Source organism: Cyanistes caeruleus, chromosome 29, assembly GCF_971803275.1.
Source record: "Cyanistes caeruleus chromosome 29, bCyaCae1.hap1.1, whole genome shotgun sequence".
NCBI classification, from domain to species: domain Eukaryota; kingdom Metazoa; phylum Chordata; class Aves; order Passeriformes; family Paridae; genus Cyanistes; species Cyanistes caeruleus.
Window position 1 is genome coordinate 1509228 of NC_141729.1, and position 27922 is coordinate 1537149.

Sequence of the window (27922 nt, forward strand, 5' to 3'; positions counted from 1 at the left end):
TTTCATTTCTTGATTTGTTCTCCTTGGTTTATTTTGGTTTGTTTTTTGTTTTTTTTCCATTATAGACATCGTTAAAAAAAATAAATTTTCCAAGAATACATTTGGAAGTTGTGGGAATCATAGGAATTGAAAGAAACAAACCAAAAAAAAAAAATAAAAAAAATTCAAGAAAATAAAGAGAAAAACGGGAATTAAAAAGCCACAGGATGGGTAGGGTTATGTATATGGGAATATCCGTATGTTATGTGTATATGGGAAATAAAGTGGAGAGGGAAAATAGGGAATTCTGACCCTGGATGGGTCAAAATCCACTCCCAACCCAAATTCCAAATCTGAAAAAAAAATAGAAAGAAGGAGAATGGAACCTCTCCTCCTGGAATGATTGAAAACATCAGCACAACCTTACACGTTTCACACCAGTTTCTTTTCCATTCGGAAACTCTCCGAGGAAAAATCCCAACCAAAATCCCCCAAAAACCAATGGGAAGAGATCTGGGAGTCCCCTCCAGGCGGCTCCCGATGGCACCTTCATCCTCCGGGATGTTCCCATGCAGAATCCTTGTTGTCCCTGTGGTCACCCCGGTACAAAAAATCCTGAAATTCACCTTTCCCAAAGCTTTTCTCCAACATTTTTTCCCTCCCCGGCAATGTTGGCAGCTCCAGACCCCAATTCCAAGCCCTTTCCAAGGAGTTTTCCCAGGAGCCGCTCCGGAAAACCGACCCAGAAAAGACCAAAACCAAACAAAACTGGGAAAAATGAAAAGTAGGAAGAAAACCACCAAAGTTTCCCAGCGTGGTGAGGGCTCCTCCTGCCTCTCCGGAGCTCAGCATTCCCGGGATTTGGGAGCGTTCCAGTCTCCGGCGCAAGTGCGGCACCGGTGGGCGCCGGTCCGAGCGTCCCTGTCCCACCGGCCGCTCCTTCCCGCCCCTCTATAGTCCCAAGGCCAGGATCAGGATGGGAATGAGGAGCAGGATCTGGCTCTCCCAGCGCCGGCTGCTTCCCCCCTTGGGATCCGTGAAGGTCTTCTGGTCCGGCATCACGTCCGTGGTCAGCTGGGCCTGGGAAGGAGGGACAGGGATGAGATTTTAGGGAAAAGCATCCCAAAGTTGGAAAACACCTCCAGGCGGTGAAGCCGGGATGTCGTTCCCAAGCTGTTTGCTTTGGGATGGAATTCCCGGCCCTGGGATCCCCTGAGTACCTCGGAGTAGCACAGGCTCTGCTCCTTGGATTTGTTGGGCTTCAGGCCTTGTTCCTGGCAGGAGAAACGGGAATGGTTAGGGTGGGAATGTGCCCCTGGATCGGGGAGGTTTGGGGTCCCGAATTTCCCTGCGGGAATCAGATCAGAGAGGGTGATGGAGCTCAGGGAGATTTGGGAAAGGCTCATCCCATCTCCACAGGCAGCCCAGGGGCTTCAGTAGATCCCGCTTCACTCCCACTGTCATCCTGCCCAGAATCCTGCCTGGAATCCTGCCGGGAATCCTGGGACACCCCACCAGTCTCCATCCCACTCCTCTGCACTCCTGGAACATCCCCAGCCATTCCCCAATCCCATTTCCCTCCCATTCCTTTTCCACCCATGGAGCAAAACATGGATGCCCAAGCCCAGCGCTTGCAGATTTTCCAGATTTCCCAAAAAAACCCCATGGAATTCCAGCTCCCAAGCGAGGAGCAGTCGGCCTCAGGGAGTCACCTTAGCAGGTGAGGGGGAAGGTGGGCGGGGAATCTCTCCCTCCCCATTCCAGACCCCAACCAGTGCCCGGATCCTTCCGGCCCTGGGATGAGTCCGACATTTTCCCATCCCATGGGATGCAGCCGATGTCCCACCAGTGCTCCCAGTGCTCCCAGTCTGGGGCCGCACCTGGAGGGAGGTGCAGGTGCTGATGACGCTGGTGTCGTACGCGGTGTTGCTGTCGTTGATGTCGTCCGGCAGCGCCGGGCTCTTCTCCGCCTTCGGAAGCACCGTCACGGCTGGATTGGGATTTTTGGGAGCCACGTTCACGTCGGTGCCATTCCCAAAAGCTTGGATGGCGTTTCCTGGGAGCGGGGTGAGATTTAGGAAGGATGGGGGTGATAAAACGGGGTAAAAGGAGTGGGGCAGGGAAGCGCCTTACGGAGACAGGGATTTTCTGTGAAGTCCCGCAGGAATTTCTCGCACTCCTCCTCCATGTTCCCGCTGCCTTTGCAGGAGCACCAGGGCGAGATGGTGATGCTGGTGGTGCTGGCGTCCACGTAGTTGGGGGTGATGTCAAATCCTGGTGAGGAGGAGGAGGGAACGGGGATGAAATCCCAGTGGGAAAAGCCATTCCCGATCCCGACTCCCGGCACTCACCGATGAGCCCCGCGTAGGAGCCCAGGCACGCCTGGAAGTTGTCCCCGGGACAGCTGGTCAGGGACTGGAAGGTGGCCTGGCAGTTGGTGTGGAAATCGGCCAGCCGGGATCTGGAGAGGAGGAAAAGTGGGAAAACAACGGGATTTCAGCACCGCCTCCACAGACAGAAGGAATTTTTGAATGGAATAAAAGGGCCCCGTTCCCAACATCCCCACACAGGCTGTGAAATTCCAGGGAAATTCAGGCTCTTTGGCTGGGTTGTCCGAGTGCTCCCAAGAGGAGACAGGATCCTGGGAATGGCCGTGCTATCCGCACCTCAGATCCCAATTAAACACAGCTGGAATCTCCTCGGGAAGGGAGGGAATGGGGGTGGGTTTGAGGGGCTGTGCCATGATGGGGATGGGAGGATGGGGAAGGAGAAAGAGCTCGGGATGAAGCAGAAATTCCAGGAAAAACCAGGATTCTGCAGCTCTGCTGTGGTGCATGAGGCAAGGAGGAAACTTCCTCCCTCTCCTTCTTCCTGGAAATAAAACTCCCTCATCCTGAGAGCGCCGTTTCCACCTTTATTTTCCTTCCTTGACACTCGGCCCATGGAAAGCTCCCCACAGAGCTGAGAGGGTCTGGGAGCTCCCATCCCACTCCCATTCCCAGGGCAGATCCTCAGCTCCTGGATGGGGATTTTCCTCACACAAATCCCAGAGAAGCTTTTCCAGGGTTTTTGTTTTGAGGGGGATGCTCCACCCTCCCTGCAGCCAAACCTCAGCTCCAGGGTGGGAATGGCAGAAATCCAAAAACCTGCTCCTTCCCCAGCCTCTCCACGGGAGAGGAATAAAACTTTCCGACAGCATTTCCCTCTCTTCCCAAATCCGAGGCGAAAGGACGTCAATTCCCCGCAGGAAGCATGGCGAGTTCAGCGCCAAGCGCCAGGAAAATTTGTCACCGCTGCTCCCCAGGGCTCCACTCCCAGCCCGGAGCATCCTCTGAGGCAAAAGTTATTCCTTCCATAATCCATGAGGATGCAGCTGGGAAATCCTTCAGGAATATCCAAGCCAAACGCCACCCTTCCCGTTGGACTTTGGGAGCTGCTGGATGGGATTCGCTGCCAGGAACAAAGGCTCGGCCTCGGCACAGCGGATTTTGGCTTTTTAAAGGCTCCAAAGAAATGAAAAATAGGGAAAGGGAAAGAGCCAAGTCCATCTTAGCGGGAACACGGAGGAATCGGTGCCAAATTGCTGCTGGCAGCTGGAGGAGGCAGGTGGGGATGGCCTGGAAAGGTTGGGAAGAGCCGGCTCTGGATGAGGGATGGGGGAGGAGGACTTTCCTAAGAGTTGCCCCCCCAAAAAACCTGAAAAACCCCCAAAGGAGTGGAAAAGGGATTAAAAAATTAATTCTGGGCATTGTCCAATCCCAAACCCTCTCCAAGGGCTGGATTCCCAATTAGGGGCTTCCAAACTGCTCCTCTTGGATTCCTGGAGGAAAAGGGCCAGGAAAAGCAGCCCCAGGATCCTGAGGTTTAACAGGCCCTGCTCCCAAATCCAGACGCTTCCCAAAGATCCCTGCAGGGCACCTGGACTTCAATATCTTGAATTTAGGGGCCTTTTTAATTCCATACTTGTATTTCCAGTGCATAAATCCCAAATTTAGGGGGTTCTGTGCACCTGTACATTTATCCCAAGTGCATAAATCCCAAATTTAGGGGACTTTGTGCATTCCTACACATACACCTGGTGCAGATATCCCAAATTTAGGGGACTTTTTGTACCTGTACATTTATCCCAAGAGCATAAATCCCAAATTTAGGGGATTTTTTTGTACCTGTACATTTATCCCAAGAGCATAAATCCCAAATTTAGGGGATTTTTACTCCTGTCCTCCCACCCCCAGCGCACATATCCCAAATTTAGGGCACTTCAAGCATCCCCTACAGGGACCACCTGCCTCCAGCTCCTCTCCCATTCCCTGTTTTCCTGCAGGAATTCAGCACCACCAAAATCCCACAGGCTCTGACATCAAAATTTACCAAACACGAAGGTTTTGGGTTTTTTTTTTTTTGGCTATTTTTTAAGAGCTTAATTGAGCGTTAATTACTCCCATCCCCCCCGAGCCGCGGTGATAACTCAGCACGCATCCAATCCAACAGCATCCTGCTCCTGAATATTTCATGGAAAAGACGCCGGGATTCCTCCAGAGGTGGAATTTTTTTTTTTTTTTCACGGGCAATTTACAGGGGCTGAAGGAATTTTTTTCTAAAAAAAAAGCTGGGAAAAAACCGCTCTCCCTCTCCTGCCGAGCTGAGCATGTTCAGGAAGCTGTGACAACACGGAAAAAACTCGGCGAGACACAAAAATCCCGCTGGGCATCGCCCTCCCAACATTCCCGTCCTGCTGGAGAGGGATTCTTTTGAAGCCGGGAGATGCTGAGATTAAAAAAATTCCCCTCAAACGCTCCCAGGTAAATTCAAAGAGTCCCAGGGAGCTGGAGCAGCTGAAGGAATGAGGGAAGCTGGAATAAAACCCTGCTTTTGTGGATGACCCGCTGCCAAATCGAGCAAGGAGTTCACAGGGGAGGGAAAAAAGATCAATGGATGGATTTGTTTTATCCAGGAAAAGTTGTCTGGGGAGAGGAGTCACCTGTTCTGGGCTGAGCCAGGGAGGCTTTGAGGGAAAAGGAATTCTTGTCGTCATCCTGAGGCTCTCGGCCTAAATTCCAGAGGAATTTCCTTGTGGAAAAGGGGTCAGGATTTGGAAGGAGCTGCCCGGGGGGGTTTGGAGTCGCCATCCCTGGAGTGCCCAGGGAGCCCCTGGAGGTGCCCAAGGAATGCCTGGAGGTATCCAAGAAATCCCTGGAGTGTCCAGGGAACCCCTGGAAGTATCCAAGAAGTCCCTGGAGGTATCCAAGGAACCCCAGGGGTGCCACTCAGAGCTGAGCTGGGGACAAGGCACGGGATCCAAGGCTGGACTCTGATCCAGAGGGCTTTCCCAACCTCTGGAATGTCCATTCCTTGCTCAGGGATACGGACACAGCAGGAAAAATCCAAACCCACAACAAACCAACTGAAAAATTCCCAAAGCAGGGGAAACCCAGCGAGAGGGAAAATAATTAAGGCAAGAACCCAGCGCAACCTCCGAGTTACTAATTAACAATTCCCTTCTCCGTGAGCGGTTCCGGCCGCCGCGTTCGGACCCCGGGCGCCTCAAAGGCGTTTTTTGGGTGGGATTTTTTTAACCCTGGAGCCCCGCGGTTCCCCGGGAGGGGGAGGACGGAGCGAGGCGTGGTTTGATTTTAATTGCGGGCCCGTTCTGTGCCATTGAGCCGCTAACTGAGCCCAACAGGAGATGGTGTTTACACAGCAAAGCCCGGCTCGAGCCAGACTCGCTGCTGTCACATGAAGTCAATACTTGGGAAGCCTCTCGAGTTAATTATTCAGCGAGGATTGATTGATTCTCGTGCTAAGAGCCTGGCGAGCCCGCAGGGAGCTGAGCCCGAGCCCAGCCGCCTCCTCATGCTGGGGAAGCCCCGGGTGCTGCCCCTCCGCTTCCCAAATCCAGCAGATCTGGGGGTTTTCACTGATTCCCCAATCCCAAACCGGCTTTGGAGGCTCCTCCACTCCCTGTCCTGTCCAAACCCGAGCTCTCCCGGGTCTCAGAAAATCCAGGAGAAATTTTTCCCTGCTTCTTCTCTTCTTCTTCCCCAGCTGCGTCCTCATGTGAGGGACCCCCCAGTGCTGCCCCTCCACTTCCCAAATCCAGCAGACCTGGGGGTTTTCTCAGATTCCCCAATCCCAAACCGGCTTTGGAGGCTCCTCCACTCTCTGTCCCCTCCGAACCCGAGCTCTCCCAGCTCCCATTAAATCCAGGAGCAATTTTTCCCTGCCCTTCTCCTTCCGCGGCAGGCGAGCGCGGGGCTCTGGTTCCAGGGAGGAATGGGAAAGTGGAGCTGCTGTTTATCCAGGGAACATCCATCGCGGCTGTTTGCGCTAAACAAAGGCCGCGTTCTGTTCCCGTGTTTGGCGTTCCATCAATTCCCAGCCAGCCTGGATCTCCTTCCCTCCTTCCTGAGCCAAAGCTCCAACCCAGCCCCGGCCAAAATCCTTGACAAACAAATATCCCGGGAGGGGCAGCATCCCTGACCCCCTCAGCTAAAGCTAAACACACCAAAAACTGGGATAAAAATCCAGGAAATGACCCAACACCCCCACTCCAACCTTGGCCAAAATCCTTGACTCCCAAATATCCCAGGGAGGAGGAGCATCTCTGACCCCCCCTGGATTTAAACACAGCAAAAACTGGGATAAAAACCCAGGAAATGATCCAACATCCCCACTTTGGATGCCGAGGAGCTCCAGCCAGTGGAGGCTGGGAATTTCTTCGGCACCGGCACCACTGGAGCGTGTAAGAGCAGATTATTTGTGTTCCCGACTTGCTGATGCAAGATGAAAAATCCAGCGAGCTGCAGCTGCTGAAATCAGCTCTTTTCTCCCCTTCCCTTCCCTTTCCCCTTCGCTGAGGTTTGTGCTTCGCCAAAGGTTTTTGTATTCCGGGAGCTAAAACCTGTCCCTTGCAATCAGCCGCAAAAACTCCGGGACTTTGTCAGGCTCCTGCGAGCCGGGAAAAGCTTCCCGAGCTGGGAAAAGCTGGGAAAAGCTTCCTGAGCTGCACAAATCACGGCTCGATTGCTCCCGGAGTCCTGGGGCAGCTCCCGTGGGATTTGCGGCCAGGTCGAGGCTGCTGGAATGGATTTATATGGAGCAAAAAACCTGGGATTTCAGCCCAGGGTAAGCCAGATCCTGCACTCCAAAGGTCCTGTGCCCTTGGCAGGGTGTGAGTTCTTGAGGGGACATGAGGAGGGACACCCTGGAGCCTCTGGAAGGACAACAGGGAATGTTGTGCCCTCCTGCATCCAGAGCATTCCACATCCAGAGCCATTCCCGGCAGGATGGAGCATCCCGTGGCTTCCTTGTGACCTTTGTGGCCAAGGGGACGGGGCTGGTGTCCAAGCCCAGCAGCCCCACACAGCTGGAAAACAGCACGGAGGGCCAGGAAAAGCTCTGGAAGGGCTGTTTTCCATACTGGAATAATCATTTTCCCTCTCCTCCAATGCCTCTGCTTCTTTTAGGGGTGGAAATCTTGTCCTGCAGGAGCAGCAGCCGCTGGATCGACCTCCATGCAGGAAAAATCCCTCTGGAAAATCTTATCCCGGCACAGAGGGTTTTCCCTCATTAGGCTTTGAGCCAGGAGGGTTAATTAATTACCCTGGCAGGTTAATTACTCTGGCAGGAGAATTATCTCATCTCCTGTCACCTCCGGCTCTGGGAGCACTCGGGATCTGCTCCGGCTCCAATGCCCTCACCAGGCCCCTGTCGGATCGGGATGAGCATCGGGCTGGGATGTGGGATTGAGAAACTCATGGATAACGGGAAATGCCACGGCACTGCCTTTTCCTTCGGGATGAGGGGACACGGAGGGGTTTTGTGTCCCATCATTCCCAGCTACCAGAGAGGAGCGGATGGGACGGGGCTTTCTCCTGAAAACCCAAGGAGTGCATCCGTGCCCCATCCCAAGGAAAAAAATCCCTGAGGTTACAGCAAAACCAACACAAATAAATCCCAGATTTGGGTATTTTCCAGAGCAAGAGCCCCCATCCAGCTTCTCCCACGCTTCTCCCAAAAAAACCCCACATTTCCACCTTGGAGCAAACGCTCCCAGCAGCTGCCGCCCTTTTCCCCTTTCCCTCCTTGTGTGGGGATTTCATTCCATGCAGGAATTAAAGCTCGTGGCCTCTGCAGCCCCCCCCAGCCCCGTTATCCCTCTCCGAGCGCGGATCCGTCGGCAGCATCCACCTCGGAGCGCGCTGATGGAGAGGAGCTGCCATTCCCGGGTATCTTTTATTCATGGACACCGGCTCCTTGGATTACTTTTTGATAAAAAGCCACATTCCCACATTTCAAACATCTCCGCTCGCAGCCTGAGGAAAACCCGGAGCTCGCATTTATTTCCCTGCCGAGCGCCGGGAAACTCCATCACCTTGATGGGAGAAAGATCCCGCTCCCGGCAGGAGCCGGAGCCGTCGGGAAGCGGATCCGGCTGCTGAGGGGGGCGGGAGGGGTTGTGCCCTGTGACAAATGGGTTTCATAAGGAACAGGAGCCTCGGCTCCCAGCTCTGCGCTTCCAAGGGGGAATGAGTGGGAATTCGGCAGCCGAGGAAGGTTTTGGGGGATGCAGCTCCATCCCTGTTTCCTGGGATTTTCCCCGTGGATCTCCCCAGGGCATTGTCCCGGTGCCGCTTCCCGAGGAAATGCGGGGAAAAAGAGAGCTGGGGGTGACACCGATGCTGGGGGGGTGACATTGATGGGGAAGGTGACATCAATGCCAAGAGGGTGACATCAATGCCAAGAGGGTGACACCAATGCCAGGGTGGTGACACCAACATCAGGGTGGTGACACCAATGCCAGGCTGGTGACACCAATATCAGGGTGGTGACACCAATGCCAGGCTGGTGACACCAACGTCAGGGTGGTGACACCAATGCCAGGCTGGTGACGCCAACACTGGGAGGATGACACCAATGCCAGGAAGATGACACCAACACCAGGAAGGTGACACCAACACTGGGAGGATGACACCAATGCCAGGGAGATGACACCAACGCCAGGGTGGTGACACCAATGCCTGGCTGGTGACACCAATGCCAAGGTGGTGACCCCAACACCTGACCCGTGCCAGAAGAACCCCCTCACACCCTTTACCTGCACAGGTGATCCATCCGGCAGGCACTGCGCAGGTCCAGGCAGTTGGGCTTATCCTTGTCCTCATAGGAGCAGGAGGGGACGATGGTCTGGCGGCGGCGCTCGGCGCACGCCGGGTCCTTGCAGGAGCAGAAGAGCAGGCGGAAGGTGAACTCACCGGGCACGCGGTCAAAGAACTGGCGCAGGGCCTTGTGGCACTTGCGGCGGCTGCAGGGCTCGGTGGCCGACAGCTCCCGGCTGCAGGTGGAGATGTAGCCCGAGCGCAGGCGCTTGCAGTTATCATTGAGGTTGCAGGCCTTGGCCGCGTCCAGGCAGTGGTTGCTCTTGGAGGTGGTGGCCGGGTCCATTCCTGCCCAGGGACACCGAGGGAGACGGGTCAGGAAGATGGGGACAGGAGGGGTGGGATGTGGTGGCAAAGCTGGGGAGGTGCCCTCAAAGTTGGGAGGTGGTTTGGGAAGATGGGGTTGAGGTGGGGGAAATGCTCTTGTCCCCAGGAGATGTCCTCAAGGCTGGGGAGATGTCCTCGAGGCCGGGGAGATGTCCTCAAATCTGGGGAGATGTCCTCGAGGCCGGGGAGATGTCCTCAAATCTGGGGAGATGTCCTTGAGGCTGGGATGGGAAAACTCCCTTGAGCTGGGATTGGGAGATTCCCTCAAGGCTGGGGAGATTCCACCAAAACTAGGACGGGAAGAAGCCCTAAAACCTGGGATGGGAAACACTCTTGACACTGAGATGGAGAGAATTCCTCATACCTGGGGAGATGGCCTCAAAAGATGCCCTCAAAACTGGGATGGGAAGAGGCCCTCAAACCTAGGAAAAATCCCTAAAACCTGGGGAGAAGCCCTAAAACCTGGGATGGGAAATACCCTTGAGCCTGGGATGGGGAGAATTCCTCAAAACCAGGGTGGGGAAATGCCCTGGACCTGGGGAAGATGTGACAGCACCAGTGCCACCCCTCCGGCATCGGTGTCACCTCCCTCCACCTCCAGCCCAGCCCGGGATTGATCCCATCCCATTCCAGGCACAATCTGTAGGATCAACACCCCCCAAGCCCTCTGGGCAGAATCCAGGCTGTGAATTTGCAATATTTCTTTCTTTTTGTCAATTCTTCAAAGAGGAATTAATTATTAATTATTAATTAATAATTATTCAGCTCCAAAAGCAGAATAATCAACCCAACTCCACTGTGGCCCCCACAGCCCCTCCTGGGGCTCCCCAAAACTGGGACAGCTCCAGACAGGGATGAAAGGGATGAGAGGATCAATCCCGTATCCATCCCGGGAATTCCTTCCCTCAGGAGAGGACAGACGAGGCCGAGCCCCAGCCTGGAACAAACGCTGAATTTTCCTTTTTTTTTACTCGGAATGATGGATCACGCTCCGTGGCCCAGGTGCTGCTGCTGCAGCCACCTCATCCTTCATTCCTTCCCCTCCACAGCCAAATCCATGGACTCTCCTCCGCCGGCTCCCAGCTTCTGCTGGCTCCTAATTGGCCTAATTGCAGGGTGCTGCTAATTAGCAAATGGCAAATCCTGGGTGTCCCCCAGCCACCCTGAAGGGGACAGTGCTGGGAGGGGAGGGGGCTTTTGTTCCTTTGTCCCCAAGCTGAGAGCCACCAGCACAGCCTTGCTGGGGATCCCGAGGATCCAGGGATCCTGAGGATTCAGGGATCCCAAGAATTTGGGGATCCCGAGGATCCAGGGATCCTGAGGATTCAGGGATCCTGAGAATTCAGGGATCCTGAAGATTCAGGGATCCTGAGAATTCAGAGATCCTGAGGATTCAGGGATCCCGAGAATTCAGAGATCCTGAGGATTCAGGGATCCTGAAGTATCCAGGAATCCCAAGGATTCAGGGATCCCAAGGATCCAGGGATCCTGAAGGATCCAGGGATCCCAATTAAAAGGCAAAGCCCCTTCCTGGTGCCATCCCGACCTCCTGCTGCCCCTGGGGGACATTTGGAGTTTTTTGGGGCTCAGTGCCACCGGTGCCACCCCATGCTGTGACACCAGAAAGGTTCCCCTGTCCCCTTCACCCAGGCTGTGCTGACAGGAGATCCCAAATCCAGGGGAAAAAGCTGTTTGGAGACAGCCCTGGATGTGCCAAAGGTGCCGTTCCAGAGCTGGACGCCCCTGGAGATGTTTGAGGGTTCACCCCTGCCCTGGCAGCCAAACCCCAAATCCGGGAGGGGGCAGGGTATGGATTTTCTCCAGAGGATGGAAAGAGCTGGAGGGGAAAAAGGGGATTGAAGAGGTGGGAAAAGGAGGATTTAGGTGGGGAAAAAGAGGGATTTAAGAGATGGGAAAAGGAGGACATAGGTGGGGAAAAGGGGGATTTAAGGGATGGGAAAATGAGGATATAGGTGGGGAAAAGTGGATTGAAGAGGTCGGGAAAAAGGGATTTAAGAGGTTGGGATATCTGGCTCTTTTCACTTCCCCTGGTTTTGGGGGATGCACTGAGCCCTCCCTGCAGCCCAGGTCACCCCGGCCCCGAGCCCTGGGAATGGCGAGCAGATTTCCGGCACAAAGCCGGGATTTTGGGATCCGTGGGAAGCTCCAGCCCATTGTCTCATCCTCGGGAGCATCGCTGCTGCCCTGCCCGAGACCTGCAGGGACCCGGCTGCATTTTAATGGAGCCGCGGCTTTGGAAGCTCCGCGCTCCTGGGGAGCTCATTAATAAAGCACGAGCATGAAAATTTCATGAGCAGAGAAGGAAACGGGGCCCGAGGAGCGGGGCCGGGGGCTGGGGCCACCAGCTGTCCCCTCTGAGGGTCCCCACGGCCGCCGGGGACGGCGGAGGAGGAGGAGGAGGAGGAGGAGGAGGAGGAGGAGGAGGAGGAGGAGGAGGAGGAGGAGGAGGAGGAAGGGCTGGATGCCCACCCAGAGCTTGAGAATTCCCAACGGGAGCTCGACAGGCTGTGATTTCCTCGGGATTCACATCCCAGGATTCTCTGCCCCCGCTGCCTGGGGAGGATGATCCGCGCTTTTTACACGCGGGTTACGCGGGGGTTACACGGGGGTTGCACAACCAATTTAAGCACCTCTTAAATCCCCTTTTCCCCACCTAAATCCTCCTTTTCCCACCTAAATCCTCCTTTTCCCACCCAGATACTCCTTTTCCCTACCTAAATCCTCCTTTTCCCACCTAAATCCTCCTTTTCCCACCTAAATCCTCTTTTTCCCCACCTAAATTCCTGTTCTTCCCAGCAGCTCCAACGTTTTCCTGACTCCAATGTAATCCCAGAAAGGAGACGGGAGTGGGGGGTGGCAGCGTCATCCCAAAAACCCGTGGGAAAATTCACTTGGAAAAGCCGGGAAAATTGATGGAGGGGCCTGAAAGGCGGCGGGGGGAGGTGCCAGCCCCACTCTGAGCTGTCCCCAGGTGAGCTGGGGGTGTCCCAGGTGAGCTGGGGGTGTCCCCAAGTGAGCTGAGGGTGTCCCCAGGTGAGCTGGGGGTGTGCCCAAGTGAGCTGGGGGTGTCCCCAGGTGAGCTGAGGGTGTCCCCAGGTGAGCTGAGGGTACCCCCAGGTGAGCTGAGGGTGTCCGCAGGTGAGCTGAAGGTGTCCCAGGTGAGCTGGGGGTGTCCCCAGGTGAGCTGAGGGTGTCCCCAGGTGAGCTGAGGGTACCCCCAGGTGAGCTGAGGGTGTCCGCAGGTGAGCTGAAGGTGTCCCAGGTGAGCTGGGGGTGCCCCAGGTGAGCTGAGGGTACCCCCAGGTGAGCTGGGAGTGTCCCAGGTGAGCTGAAGGTGTCCCAGGTGAGCTGGGATGTCCCCAGGTGAGCTGAGGGTGTCCCCAGGTGAGCTGAGGGTACCCCCAGGTGAGCTGGGAGTGTCCCAGGTGAGCTGGGGGTGTCCCCAGGTGTGGGGACAGTGGGACCCCCCCAAATCCCAGCATTGGGAAGGGTCAGGAGGAGCGAGGAGGAGCCGAGGCAGCGCCCTGAGGATTTGGGAAGGGGCTGAGGGGTGACCCGGGAACGCCGTCACGGGAATGGGTGGGAAAAACAAAGTTCCCGGTGGTGGAGGAGTTTGGGTTCCCTGGAGGAGGAAACCGGGATGCTCCAAGGGGATCAGGGATGCTCCAAGGGGATCAGGGACATTCCAAGTGACTCAGAAATGTTCTAAGGGACACAGGGATGTTCCAAAGGGACATGGGGATGCTCCAAAGGATTCCAAAGGGCTCAGGGATGCTCCAAAGGGACACGGGGCTGCTCTAAAGGACTCAGGGATCTTCCAAGGGGTTCAGGGATGCTTCAAAGGATTCCAAAGGGCTCAGGAATGTTCTTTGGGGTATGGGGATGTTCCAAGGGTTCCAAGGGATGCAGGGATGCTCCAAAGACTCCAAAAAGGCTCAGGGATGTTCCAAGGGACATTGGGATGCTCCAAAGGGACACAGGGATGCTCCAAAGGGATACTGGGATGTTCCAAAGGGTTCCAAGGGACACTGGGATACTCCAAAGGGACACAGGGATGCTCCAGGGGTCTCAGCACCCCTCTCCCAGCAGAATTCCCAGAGCTGGGCTCGAGGCTGCTGCCCAAGGCAGGGAACAGCAAACGGGCACCCCCAAGCTCCACCCCATCCTGAGGGTCCCAAATCCTCCAGAATTCCGCGTGGAACGGAGCCGCTGCACCCCGCTGGGGCTGGGGTTGTGCAACACGGATTAAGGGAATTCCGGGAATTCCAGGTTTTCCAGCAATTTTGTATAAACCCAACCTGGAGGCAGCTGGGGCCAAGAGATAAAATCCTAAATCCCGGCCTGAAACAGAAAGAATCCACCCCAAAATGCATCCAAGCCCCAAAAATGATTCTGGGGAGCCCCAAATCCGGGGAGAACGGGAGGGAAGGAGAGGCTGGAGGAGCTGGAGGAGCGAGGGATGAAGGCCCGGGAGGGAGGGGGAGGTTTTCCCTGCCTGGGAACGGCTCTGCCTCAGCAGCAGGAGATAAAACACGGCGCTTTTATTACCTGAGAAAATTGAAGCGAGTCTGAATATATCAGAGAGACGAGAGGTGACCGGCTCGTACGGGGAGGCTTCATAAAATTCTTCTCCTTTGGTGGGAGGAAAAGGAGGGAAAAAAAGGGAGGAAAAAGCAAATTAAAGCTGGCGGTGAATAATCTCGGACAGCTCCAGGGACAGGCACCCCCCATCCTGCCCCAGTTCCCAGGGAGGGGAAAGCAAAATGGGTCAGGAATTAAAGGAAAAGGGGATTTGGGATTGGTTTGGGGGATTTGGCCTGCTTGGGAGGTCAGGGCTGCCTTCTGACACAGGGTTCTGGGAGCTGAGGGAACTGGGATTGGGAATTCCATGGGGATGGGCGCTGAGTTCGAGGCTGGAAGATTTGGGGTCCACACTCAACTCTGGGTTCTTTTATTGTTACGAAATGCCCTAAAACCACTTAAAACCTAAAAAAAAACAAACCTGAAAACCTAAAAAAACCCTTAAAAAACCCTAAAAACCATTAAAAATACCTAAAAACCCCCTTAAAACTTAAAAAAAAAAAAACTCTAAGAACCTAAAAAAGCCCTCTAAAAACCTAAAAATACCCCTGAAAACCTAAAAAAAAAAATCCCCTCTAAAAACAAACAAAAAAAAATCCTAAAAAAAACCTAAAACCAAAAAACCTTAAAAAACTAAAAAAACCACAGATTGCAGGATGGTTTTCCACACCATTCCTTGGGAAAATGGGAATATTCCCATGCCCTTCACCACTGACCCCTCAGATGGGTTTATCCCAATCCACCCCTTCCAGAAAGACCCTGATCCAGGCAGGAGAAAAATTCACCCCTCTCCCACCTTTGATTTCAGGGTAAATCCAGGAGGTTTTGCTGGGTTTAACTCCAGGAAAAAATTGGGAAAAATCGGATTTCAGGACAAGGAGCTCTCGGGGGAGGAAAGGCTCTCCCCAAACCCCAGCAGCCACAGAAAAAATGTAAATAATGGAGATGAAAATAGAAATACACAAATAAATAATCATCGGCCGGACTTTGAAAGCTCCAGCTTGGAGGCTGCTGGAGTGTCGATCCCGCTGTTCCAGGCATTCCTTCCTCAGAATCCATGCTTGGATCCCAGATGGTCCCAAATCTTCCAGAACGTGAAAAATTCCACGTGGAATGGGAAGGGCTGGATCCTGCTGGAGCCAGGATTGGGACTGTGCCCCCCCTTCCTGCCCGCCCCGGTGCTGGGGATAATGGGAATTCCGGGAATTCCAGGTTTTCCACCAAGAGGATCCCAGAGTTGTCGTTGTACTGAGGCAGCAGCCTTTTTCCTGCGGAATTTGGGGATCACTTGGAAACCCTCATGTGGGAAAGGAGAGGGGGAGCAAAGCGGGAGGGTTTGCTCCGAGCCCAGCGACATTCCCGGGAAATCTGGGAGGGAAAGATCCCGCTGGGATGTCCCCGTTCCCTGTGGGATCCCAGCGGTGTCACCGCTGCTCTCAGGGAGATGGAATTAGGGAATTTGGGAATTTGGGAATTCAGGAATTCGGGAATTCGGGAATTTGGAACAGCCTAAGGGTGGCTCCGGCCATTCCTGATCCTCACTGGGAATGGGAACAGGATCCAAATCCTGTTCCACAGCAACATTCCCGGGAAATCTGGGAGGGAAAGATCCCACTGGGATGTCTCCATTCCCTGCGGGATCCCAGCGGTGTCACCGCTGCTCTCAGGGAGATGGAATTAGGGAATTTGGGAATTTGGGAATTTGGAACAGCCTAAGGGCGGCTCCGGCCACTCCTGATCATCACTGGGAATGGGAACAGGATCCAAATCCCGCTCCACAGCAACATTCCTGGGAAATCTGGGAGAAATCTGGGAATCTGTGGAATCCCAGCGGTGTCACTGCTGCTCTCAGGGAGATGGAATTTGGGAATTCAGGGATTTGGAACAGCCCGAGGGTGGCTCCATTCACTCCTGATCATCACCAGGAACGGGAGCAGGATCCAAATCCCTCTCCAGGCCATTCCCTCTGCCCTCTCCGCCTTTCCCACTTTATCCAAGCGCGTTCAGGCGGCCCCGCGCCCTCCCCTCCATCGCGGCCATAAATAATGGAACAGCCGCTTGACTCCTGCTGCTCGCCAGGGAAATTAGCGAGCGTTGGAAGGGCACCGGGCCTGCCTGGAGCTCAATTAACCCCCAGAAATGAGGCTGGAGCCTCCCAAACAGCAGGGAGAGCTCGGATGCAGCGGGGCAACCCCAGAATTGCCGCTAAAAGGCCCAAATTTGGGTTCCCGGCGGCTTTTCCTGGTTTGTGTAAAGGATCGCAGCAGAGCTTCCACCTCTCCTTAATCCCTGCCCTTCCCTCCTCCTCCAGGTACAATTCCCATCCCTGTTCCCTCATTCATTCCCGCAAAACCCTGGGAGAAGATTGTTAATGAGGGAGAGAAAACAATTAAGGCGTAATTCCCGCTCTGGGCCGGGTTTGGGGCTCGCTGCTTCCTGCGCTGACCCAGATTGGGAGGGAATTGTGCCCAGGGGAGCTCAGGTACAGCTCTCACACATCCTCTGGAACAGTTTTCCCACCCTCTGGAATGGTTTTCCCACCCTCTGGAATGGTTTTCCCACCCTCTGGAACAGGTTTCCTACATCCTCAGGCACAACCCCTTCATCCTCAGGTCCAGCTTTCCCATCCCCAGGTACACCTTGCCCATGGAATTCCAGAATTCCCAGACTGCTTTGGGCTGGAAAGGGGCTTAAAAATCTCATCCCAAACCCCCTCCTGCCTCTTGGAGCAGTGCAGGGGATTTTGGCACAACCTCAGGTGGATTTGGGGCTCCCCAGTGCTGAGTCTGAGGTGCCCATCTGAATTTCCTGGGGGTTCATTGGAATTCCTTGGGGTGTTCACTGGAATTTCCTGGGATTTTCACTGGAATTTCCAGGGTGCCCATTCCTCTTTCCTGAGGTGTTCATCTGCTCTAGCTGAGCTGCTCACCTGGGGTTTTAAATCTGAATTTCCTGGGGTTTCAATCTGAATTTCCTGGGGTTTTCATCTGAGTTTTGGGGGTTTTCATCTGAATTTCTTGGGGTTTTAATCTGAATTTCCTGAGGTTTTAATCTGGATTTCCTGGCCTGCTCACCTGCCCTGCCCGAGCTGCCAAACCACCCCTCACCCCATTTCCCCCAGCTCACCCAAACCCCCTCCCCATCCCCACCACCCCCAGGGTGCTCCCTTGGGGACTCCTCTGTCCTGGGGTGACTTTTCCTGAGCCAGCCGGGAGCGGGGCCGCTTCATTCTGCTTTTTAGAGGCTCCCCTTTGGAATTTTCCTTCCAAATTTGTCCTAAACCAGGACAGGACCCCTCTCCCCGTCTCCATCACCCCAAGGCTGATCCATTGGGGTCTCCCCATCCCCAATCACCCCAGAACTCTCCATTGGAGACCTCTCTCCCCATTTTTAAGCCACTTTCCAAGGCTCTTCAGCAGGACCCCTCTCCCCATCCCCAGAACTCTCCATGGGGACCCCTCTCCCATCCCCAGCACCCCACAACTCCTCACTGGGACCCCTCTCCCCATCCCAAATCACCCCAGAACTCTCCATTGAGGATCCTCCTCCCCATCACCCCAAGGCTCTCCATCAGGCTCTCCCCATCCCCATCACCCCCAGGGAGCTCCATTGGGGTCTCCCCATCCCCACCACCCCAAAACTCCTCACCAAGACCCCTCTCCCCATCCCCACCACCCCACAACTCCTCACTGGGACCACTCTCCCCTCTCCCCATCCCCACAACTCCTCACTGGGACCCCTCTCCCATCCCCACTACCCCAGAACTCCTCACTGGGACCCCTCTCCCCACCCCCACCGCCCCAGGCCACCCCGCCACGCTCTGCGGTACCTTCGGTCAGCCCCAGGTGGATGCTCCAGTAGATCTGAAGGCACTGCAGCTCCTTCTTCATGCCCCTCTTGCAGCGGCAGTGGTACAGGGCGCTCTCCTGCAGCACCTCCAGGGCCGCCTGGCACTCCTTGTTGGCCAGCATGGTGTTCCTGTCGCGCCCGGCCAGGCACTGCCGCAGGGTGCGGTAGCGGGAGCTGCAGCCGGGCTCACCCGCGCACAGCTCGTTGGCTCGCACGCAGTCCACGGGCACTCGCCAGCTCGGCGGGGCCGGCGCTGGAGGCGAGGGGGGCCCGGCCAGCGAGCGCAGGATCTCATCTGGGCCGGGGGAGGGCGAGGGAGGGACAGAGAGAGGGAGAGAGAGGGCACAGGTGAGGGAGGAAGGTGAGCGCCGTCTTTTAGGAGCAGCCTCACTTCCTGGAGCATCCTCATCTCCTGGTACCTTCCTTCAGGAATATCCTCAGCCCTTGGAACATCCGCACCCCCTGGTACTCTCCCTCTGGAACATCCTCACCTCCTGGAACATCCTCACCCCCTGGAACATCCTCACCCCCTGGAACATCCTCACCTCCTGGAACATCCTCACCCCTGGAACATCCTCACCCCCTGAACATCCTCACTCCTGGAACATCCTCACCCCCTGGAACATCCTCACCCCCTGAACATCCTCATCCCCTGGAACATCCTCACCTCCTGGAACATCCTCACCTCCTGGAACATCCTCACCCCTGGAACATCCTCACCTCCTGGAACATCCTCACCTCCTGGAACATCCTCATCCCCTGGAACATCCTCACCTCCTGGTACCTTCCCTCAGGAGTATCCTCAACCACAGGAGCATCCTGACCTCCTGACACCCTCCCTCAGGAGCATCCTCACCCTCTGAAACTTCGTCACCCTCTGGAGCATCCTCAACCAGAGGAGCACCCTCCCACAGGAGTACATCACCTCCTGGAGCATGCTCACCCCCTGGAACATCCTCACCCTCTGGAGCACCCTCACCTCCTGGCACCCTCCCACAGAACTCCCCCAGATAGGGCAGCTGTGGACCCCAGTGAGAAAAAAATGGGCACCCCTAGGAAATTCAGATGAAAACCCCACAAAACTCAGATGAAAACACCACAAAACTCAGATTGAAACCCCAGGAAATTCAGATTTAAAACCCCAGGTGAGCAGCTCAGCTAGAGCAGATGAACACCTCAGGAAAGAGGAATGGGCACCCTGGAAATTCCAGTGAACACCCCAAGGAATTCCAATGAAACCCCCAGGAAATTCAGATGGGCACCTCAGACTCAGCACTGGGGAGCCCCAAATCCACCTGAGGTTGTGCCAAAATCCCCTGCACTGCTCCAAGAGGCGGGAGGGGGTTTGGGATGAGATTTTCAAGCCCCTTTCCAGCCCAAAGCAGTCTGGGAATTCTGGAATTCCATGGGCAAGGTGTACCTGAGGATGGGAAAGCTGGACCTGGAGGTGGTTGAGATCATTCACCACAGGTTTTAATTTGCTTTTTTCCTTCCTTTTTTCTCTCTTTCCCTCCACCAAAGGAGAGGAATTCTGCCAAAGATCCCGCCCCAGCATCCCGCTGGTGTCACCTGAGGTCAGCCCAGCCTGGCTAAACCCGGCCTGGGAATCTTGGAATTGCCTGGGTTGGAAGGGATTTTAAAGATGGAGCTGAAAGCCTGGGAGTGCCACAGAATCTTGGAATGATTGGTCTTGGGATGGGTTTTAAATGTTGAGCTGGAAAAGCCGGGGAGTGCCAGGGAATCATGGAATTGTCTGGGTTGGAAGGGCTTTTAAAGGTCGAACTGAAAGAGGAGAAATTGAGGTTGCAGAAATGGAAGGAATTCCTCTCTGGGAAGGCAGGGAGGGGCTGGGATGGAATTCCCAGTGGATCTGTGGCTGCCTCATCCCTGGAAATGCCCAAGGCCACCTTGGAGAAGCCTGGGCTGGTGGAAGGTGTCCTTGCCCATGGAGCGAGATCTGACAACCATGGGACGCTTTGGGTGGGAAGAGACCTTAAAACCACCACGGGCAGGGACACCTTCCCTATCCCAGGCTGCTCCAAGCCTTGTCCAGCCTGGCCTGGAGCACTTCCAGGGATGCCGCTGGCTCCTCCGGCAGCTGAGATTCCCAGGTGCGGGCTGGGAAGGAGCAGGGTTAACCCCACACCTCGGCTCCGGGATCTCGCGTTCCATATTCCATCCAAACAAATCAATAACCCGGCGCGTTCCCGGCGCTCTCCGGAGTCACGGGAAGCAGCGAGTCCATCCCAATTCCCTGCACACGCCGCTCTTCAGCTTGGATTTGGCTGCTCATCGTTTTCAGCCCCGTCACGGGGTTTTTAGGGCATCTGACTCATGGCTTTTGGAGCGCTCAGCCTCGCCAGGGCCGCGGGGCAGCTGCGGCTCGGAACAGGCTCTTCCCTCCGGGATGGCACCGGGCCAGCCCCGTCCCCTCCTGCCCCCCGCATTCCCACAGCTCTCCCACCATTCCCATCATTTCCGTGTTGGTTTTTCCTCCTGGAAATAGATTCCTGCTAAATCCAGGACCAAGCCTGGCTTGTGGCCTCTCGGGGGAATTGGGGACAGGCAGCGCCTGGGCAGGAGCCGCTGTCACTCCTGGCCCCCCTCCTCCACCCTCCAGCTTCCAGGGAAAGCCCTGGAGCAGCAAAAATGGGAATGACAGGACCTGGAGGGGACCCTGGAGGGGGTGATGGGGAGGGGACCCCGCTCTGTGTCCGCCCTGGTGCCCCCCGAGGGCGGAGGGCAGGGGTGACCCCTCGGTGAGGGCCCCCGGGAGCCGCGTCCCCGTCCCCTCCCGCCTGGCACCATCCCGGCCACCGCCGGCAGCCCCTTCCCAGCCCGGGTCTGGCAGGGGGACAGTGACACCTACAGGAACGCGACAGGGGCCACCCGTGTGTCCCCCCCTGCCACCCCCGGGGCTGGGCACTTGTCTCTTCCCTGTGTCCCACGGGAGTGGGTGGCACTGGAGCTGGTGGCACTGGGGTCCCGCTGTGCCCCACAGGAACAGATGGCACTGGGGCAGGTGGCACTGGGGCCGGTGGCACTGGGGCTGGTGGCACTGGGGCTGTCCCTCCCTGTGCCCCACAGGAGCAGATGGCACTGGGGCAGGTAGCACTGGGGCAGGTGGCACTGGGACTGTCCCTCCCTGTGCCCCACAGGAGCAAGTAGCACTGGGGCTGGTGGCACTGGGGCAGGTGGCACTGGGGCAGGTGGCACTGGGGCTGGTGTCACTGGGGCAGGTGGCACTGGGGCTGGTGTCACTGGGGCTGGTGTCACTGGGGCAGGTGGCACTGGGGCTGGTGTCACTGGGGCTGGTGGCACTGGGGCAGGTGGCACTGGGGCTGGTGTCACTGGGGCTGGTGGCACTGGGGCAGGTGGCACTGGGGCTGGTGGCACTGGGGCAGGTGGCACTGGGGCTGGTGGCTCTGGGGCAGGTGGCACTGGGACTGTCCCTCTCTGTGCCCCACAGGAGCAGGTGGCCGTAGCCAGCTGTGCCCACCTCAGCTGCCAGGGGAGCTTTGAGGAGGGACAGGGCTCAGGTGGGGACACCTCTGCTGGCTGCGGTCACTGCGCAGAGCAGATTCCAGAGATCCCAGAGATCCCAGAGATCTCAGAGATCTCAGAGATCCCAGCAATGCCGGTGTTCATCCGATGTCCCCAAACAAACCCCGCTGGGTTTCGAGAGGTCTGGAGAACGTCCAGGAGCCACCACATCCACGTTAGATCCAGTCTGGAGCAGCAGATTCCCCTCGGGAAGGCCAGGCCTGGCCTGCCAGGATTATATTCCACACGGGAGGCAGGCGGGATCCATGGCAGGATCCGGGATCCATGGAAGGACATTCCCAGAGGAGACACAGGCACTCCCAAAGGCTGATCCCGGGGGTGGGAATGCTGGAGCCTTGGCACACCATGGATGGTGCTTTGGGATGAGCCTTTGGAACTCTGCACCTTCACAGGCCGGGAAATCCCATCCCGAGGCATCCAGCTGGGAAAACCCGATCCTGCCGCAGCTGTGGCCGCAGGGAAACCGCTCCAGGGCCTTGGAGACATTCCAGAGTGATCCACCGGGCACAGAGAGCTATCCCAGAGTGATCCACTGAGCATGGAGAGCTATCCCAGAGATCCACTGAGCATGGAGAGCTATCCCAGAGATCCACTGAGCATGGAGAGCTATCCCAGAGATCCACTGAGCACAGAGAGCTATCCCAGAGTGATCCTCAGGGCATGGAGAGCTATTCCAGAGTGATCCACTGAGCATGGAGAGCTATCCCAGAGATCCACTGGAATGGAGAGCTATCCCAGAGATCCACTGAGCACAGAGTGCTATCCCAGAGTGATCCACTGAGCATGGAGAGCTATCCCAGAGTGATCCACTGAGCATGGAGAGCTATTCCAGAGTGATCCACTGAGCACAGAGAGCTATCCCAGAGTGATCCACTGAGCATGGAGAGCTATTCCAGATATCCACTGAGCATGGAGAGCTATCCCAGAGATCCACTGGAATGGAGAGCTATCCCAGAGATCCACTGGAATGGAGAGCTATCCCAGATCTCCTTCGGGAACGGAGAGTTATTCCAGAGCTCCACTGGTCTTGGAGAGCTATTCCAGAGATCCATCAGGCATGGAGAGCCATTCCAAAGTGATCCACCGGGCTTGGAGAGCTATTCCAGAGATCCACTGGCCATGCAGAGCCATTCCAGAGTGATCCACTGGGCTTGGAGAGCTATTCCAGAATTCCATGGACGTGACAAGTTATTCCAGAGCTCCACGGACACAGAGCCTTTTGAGGGCTCAGCGGGGTGTGGAAAGCCATCCCACAGCTCCACCAGATACGGAGATTCATCCCTCAGCTCCAGTGGGCGTGGAGAGCCATTTCAGAATTCCATGGACATGGAGAGCTATTCCAGAATTCCATGGACATGGAGAGCCATTCCAGAATTCCATGGACATGGAGAGCCATTCCAGAATTCCATGGACATGGAGAACCATTCCAGATCTCCAGTGGACACGGAGAACCATTCCAGAGTTCCACTGGGTGTGAAAAGCCATTCCAGAGCTCCAGCAGACATGGAGAACCATTCCAGAGCTCCCCCACATTCCATCCTCTCCCAGCTCCAGCCGTGCTTGCCCCAAGCCAGCTCCCAGCTCCACACTTCTCCAGAAATCCCAGTTCTCTTCCCAAAAATCCCCTCTGGCCGCATTCCTGTCTCCACAGGCACGGACACATCCTTGCCCTGATGCCCGAGGACCACCTGGAATATCCTTGTGTGTCCTCAGCAGCACATCCCGGTGCCAGGACTGGGAATGCCACGGTAAATCCACCCTCTGGAAGCAGCAGAGATGGGCTGTGTGGCTGAGCTGGCCCCAATCCTGGGCTTTTGCCATTTTTTCCACCTTTCTCCCACGGTTTTGCAGGGAACAGGGTCCGGGAGCATCCCGGAGCATCCGGCACTATCGGGGGCAGATCCTGGAGCCGGGCACATCCCGCTGGAGCAGGAAGGGCAGGCACAGCCCTTTGTCGTGGTTCTCCCAAATCCCGCAGGAATCAGCCCGGGCTGGGGGATTTTCCCAGAGCCCCCCGCTCCTCCTGCTCCGCATTCCCAGCGAGGCTCCAGAGGGGAGTTTGGATGGAGGGGGAAACTGAGGAGGGGCATTTTCTATCCCCAAAAACCCCTCCCGGCAGAGCCGCCCTCCCCGAGCTCCCCACGCTGAAACATCTGCAGAGAATTCCCGACTAATCCTCGGCAGGCTCGGGGTGCCGGAGCACGGTGAGGATTTGCAGGAGGCTGCACAAGGCCATGGCCCCTTTTCCTGCCTCTCCCACGGCTTCTCCCAGCTCCAGCCGCCTCTTCCCGAGCTCTAATCCATGTTCTCCTGCTCTGCTTCTGCCGGAGACCTTTGGACACCCGGCAGCTTCAGAGGGAATTATTTCTCCTGGCGAGGATCACTCTGGAACATGCAGCTTCCCAGCCAGGAGCAAAGGGATTTTCAGGCTTCCCGGGAATGATCCCAGATGGGAAGAGCTGGATGTTCCCTGCTCCAGGATCCTCACCTCGAGGCCACACCGTGGAAAGCGTCGTGGTCACCTCATCCCTAAACCTGGGGGTGCAGGGTCCCTGCTCGGGGTCCAGCTCCTCATCCTCGCCCTGCGGCCACAGAGCCGGGAGGACACCCAGGAATGGTGGGAAGGGACACCCAGGAATGGTGGGGGGCACACCCGGGAATGAGGGGGTGGAGGGACACCGTGTCCTGCTCCGATGCCAGCCCCACTGTGAGGGCGGGTGGGCCCCGGTTTGGATGCCTGAAGTGGGGTGACCCTGTCCTCTTGAGGGGTCCCTGCACCCCAAATCTCTCCATGAGCCATCCAGCTGTGCCTGGACACACGTCCAGATGTCCAGCTGTGCCTGCAGCCAGGCTGAAGCACCTTTCCCCCCACTCTGTCCCCACTCGTGTCCCCACCCCGCCCCCCGAGCACCTCTTTCCCTCTGTCCGAGGGCACCGCCCGAGCCCCCCGATCCCGGCACTCCCCGGGCAAGGGATCTCCCCACCCAGAGCTCGACCCCCGCCTGCTCAGCTTTCTGTCCCCCCCTCCCCAAAGCTTTGAGGCGCACGCACCCCCCGGGCACCCCCTCGAGGGTACCCCCAACCCCCCGAGTGCCCCCTCCCCGTTTCGGGTGGAGCCGGGAGCAGGGCAGAGCCCGTGCCCCCCATTCCAGCCGGGAGCAGAGCACCCCCAGCCCCGCGTCCCTCTGGAACGAGGCCGTGCCAAGCTCCGAGCCTCCCCCGGCGGCCTCGTGTCCCTGTCCCCGTCCCTGGTGCCCGTCCCTGGTGCCTCGTGTCCCTGTCCCTGGTGCCTCGTGTCCCTGTCCCTGGTGCCTCGTGTCCCTGTCCCTGGTGCCTGTCCCTGGTCCCTGTCCCTGGTGCCCGAGCCAGGCCGGCTCCGCAAAGTTCTCCGGGCGCTGCAGCGAGCTGGGATCGCTTCCCAGGCAGCCGCGGGATGCGGGAGCCGGGAATGGCACCGGGAGCGCGACACGCCCGATCCGCGGAGGGCAGAGCCCGAGCATTGCCCATTTCCTCTCCTTTTCACCCCAAAGGCAGCGCAGGCTGCGGGCGCTCCCCTTTCCAGCGGCTCCTTCCAGAGGAGGCTGCCCCGGGAATTGGGAGCGTTCTCCCGGCACAAAGCTCCTCCGAGCCGAGCCGCCCGCGGCTCCGGCGCGATCCGGGCGCGATTCCCCAGCGCAGGCACCCGAGCCACGAGCTCAACTTTCCCAGCCGAGTCTCCACGCCGCGTTCCCAACCTCTGGAATGGCGCGGAGGGGTGGGGGGGGAGCAGCCAGGATGGAGGGCAGCGGGAGACACGGGGGAGAAGCGGGGAGATCTCCCCCGAAACGCCGATCCGTGCCGGTTTACCGAGGGGAGAAGGGAAGGGAGACGGGCAGGGCTCGGCTCCTGGGCGATCCGGCCCCGAGGGGGGCGGCTGGGCTTGTGCCCCCCGTGTCCCCCGTGTCCCCCGTGTCCCCCGTGTCCCCCGTGTCCCCCGTGTCTCCCGTGTCCCCCTCCCCATTTCAAGTTGCCGGGGAATAGGAAATGAAGTTAAAGCCCTCTCCGTGCCCCTCTGGTGCCGCAGCGCCCGTGCCAGCTCGGAGGGGCTCGCTCGCTGGCTCAGCCCCTCGCCCCGGGGGGGACGCGCCACCTCGGCCAGGCGACAGCCGCCACCCCCCTCCGGCACCCCCGCCGGGGCCACTCACCTACGAAGAGGACGATGCAGAAGGCGTTTGCCAAGATCATGGTAGGAAATCCACGCGCTCCTCCACGTGTGCAAAAAAAATAAAAATGTTAAAAATCGGGCAAAAAAAAAAAATCAGAAAAAAAAAAAAAAAAAAAAAGGTGGGGGGGAACAATAAAAAAAATTAAAAATTAATAAATCCCAAGGCGGTCAGGTAGATCCCAAATCCGGTGGGCTGGAAGCGAAGGGAAGGGGGGTGTGCTCCGCCCGGCGCGGAGCCGGGTCCTCAGCCGCTCGCCGCCTCCCGCATCCCCGCCGGGCTCCGCTGCGCGCTCCGGGCTCGGCGGCTCCGCCGGGCTCCCGCCGGCTTCTGCCGAGCTCCGGCTGCCGGGGAGGGGGCGCGGCGAGGGGCGGCTGCGCTCCGCCGAGCCCCGGCGAAGGGGCAGAGCCGGCGGGGCCGCCGTCCCCTCCCCGCCCCTGCCCCCGCCCGCCCCTCCGCCGGGGCCGCCCTTCCGCCCGGGGCGGGGGTCGGGAGGGCTCCGCGCGGACCCCCCGGCTCGCCGTCCGCCTTATCCTCCCTCTCCATCTCCCATCCGTCCCTCTCCTCGCTGGGATGCACCTGCCCGGCCCCTCCGGGGACCCCGGGCGCTGCCGCAGAGGCGAAGGCGAGACCCCCGCCCGCCCCAAATTCCACCCCCGGGGCTGCATCCGAGGGAGGGGGAGAGGAGGGTGGGGTGGGGTGGGTGGGGTGGGGTGGGAGGGGAGGGGGGCACCGGGGGGGCACCGGGGGAGCTGCGGGGACACAGTGCCACAGCCCTGGGTGGGTGACGGCCACGGGAATGGGGGACCGCTGGGGTCGCAGGGGGACCCCACCCGAACGGGGGCACCCAGCGGGTGCTGCGCCCTCCCCACTGCGGGGTTTTTTTTGGGAGGGTCACACCCACATGTGACACGCCCCCAGCCCAGGGAACCCAAAATTCCCATCGGAAATTCCTTGTTCATCCTTCCCCTCTGCCCCACACCGGGAATGGGGTCACCACCCCACTGCAGGGACACGGTGCAGCCTCCCCGGCTTCCTCGTCCTCATCCTCCCGCCCCCATGGGGTGCCCGAACTCTCACCCCTCTCTCTGTCCGTGATTTGGGGTCAGGACCCCACAAGCCCCGGAGATGGTGGATCCTATCCCGGGAAGCGGGAATGGGGAGGATTCTCCACTTGGATCACCCCGCAAAGGGGCTGGGGAGCAGGAGGGGGTTTGGGGAGCTCTCCCCATTCCCGAGTGGAGCCGGCAGTGACCGGGCTCCTTGTTCTGGGTGTTACACCCATCCCCCTGCAGGCAGAATTCCCAGCAGTGCCATTCCCGGGACGCGGATCCCGCTCTTCTCCCTCCTCTTCGTGCTCTGATGCGACCCCAGGAACAGCGGGAGCGGCTTCGGGCCGTGCCCAGGGCCCACTGCCCCTTCCTCAGGAGAGCAAATTCCTGCTCATTCCCTACCGGGATCCCTGGATAAATCCTGCCAGGATCCCTGGATCAATCCCACCTGGATCCCCAGATCAATCCTGCCTGGATCCCCAGATCAATCCTGCCAGGATCCCTGGATCAATCCCGCCTGGATCCCTGGATCAATCCTGCCAGGATCCCCAGATCAATCCTGCCTGGATCCCTGGATCAATCCCACCTGATTTCCTCATTAATTCCTGTCTCCGTGGCACCTCGGAGCCAGGGAGAGAATTCCCAGAGCAGGGATCCGCTCCTCTCCCAACTCCTCGGCCTCTCCATTCCCTCCCTGCCCGCCCTTCCCAGGCCCGGGCCGGTGCCAGGGGGAACCTCAGGCCCCCCCCGGTGACCCCTGAGCCTTTTTGTCCCCTCAGCGGCTCCGCTCGGCTCCAGCCGCCCTTTCCCTGGATTTTATTCCCTCAGAGCCTGCTGGGGGTGGGAACAGCGGGATCCAGCGGGAAATGCCCCCCTCTAATTACCTGAGCACATTAATTGATCCTGCCCGGGAGGGAGGGGTGGCACGGGGTTAATCCCGGAGCGTTCCCAGCTCGGGACTGATCGCGGCGCCTCAGCAGGAGCCGGCGGCTTCCTGGCCTCTCCTTTGGGATTTATTCCAGCCGAATTCACATCCCGGGAGCATCTGGAATCAGGGGCAGCACCCCGCTGCCCATCCTCGCTCCTCACGCGGCTTCTGTGGGAAGGGGAGGTTGGATTCTCCTTCGGGAGAAGCGAGGATGGCGCGGGGACGGTCCGGGCCCTTCCCAGCCCTGCCGGCACAAAGAGG

The 27922-nt window shown here is 57.8% G+C and overlaps 1 protein-coding gene across 2 annotated transcripts; it reads right to left on the reverse strand.

Moving 5' to 3' along the window:
* Positions 1-27872, reverse strand: GFRA2 (GDNF family receptor alpha 2). Of its 2 annotated transcripts, XM_086865526.1 has the most exons (10): positions 27618-27872; positions 25664-25723; positions 17896-18210; positions 14034-14117; positions 9077-9425; positions 2331-2440; positions 2113-2253; positions 1860-2035; positions 1200-1253; positions 1-1059 (listed from the first exon to the last, which is right to left on the reverse strand). In XM_086865526.1, exons 1-10 carry the CDS (start codon positions 27625-27627, stop codon positions 931-933), a joined length of 1428 nt encoding a protein of 475 aa, XP_086721652.1. In that variant the 5' UTR covers positions 27628-27872; the 3' UTR covers positions 1-930. The 2 variants fall into 2 exon arrangements, with proteins under 2 accessions (XP_086721652.1, XP_086721651.1); XM_086865525.1 differs by lacking the exon at positions 27618-27872 and having other exon boundaries at positions 25664-26009.
* Positions 27873-27922: the final 50 nt, after the last annotated feature.

What these genes read in the sequence shown, in the direction of transcription:
- GFRA2 (XM_086865526.1), bottom strand. An exon ending in ACTCGCTTCAATTTTCTCAG is followed by an intron (nt 9,426 to 14,033) that starts GTAATAAAAGCG and finishes GTCCCTGGGCAG; the next exon opens with GAATGGACCCGGCCACCACC. An exon ending in AGAGCCTGTGCTACTCCGAG is followed by an intron (nt 1,060 to 1,199) that starts GTACTCAGGGGA and finishes CCTCCTTCCCAG; the next exon opens with GCCCAGCTGACCACGGACGT.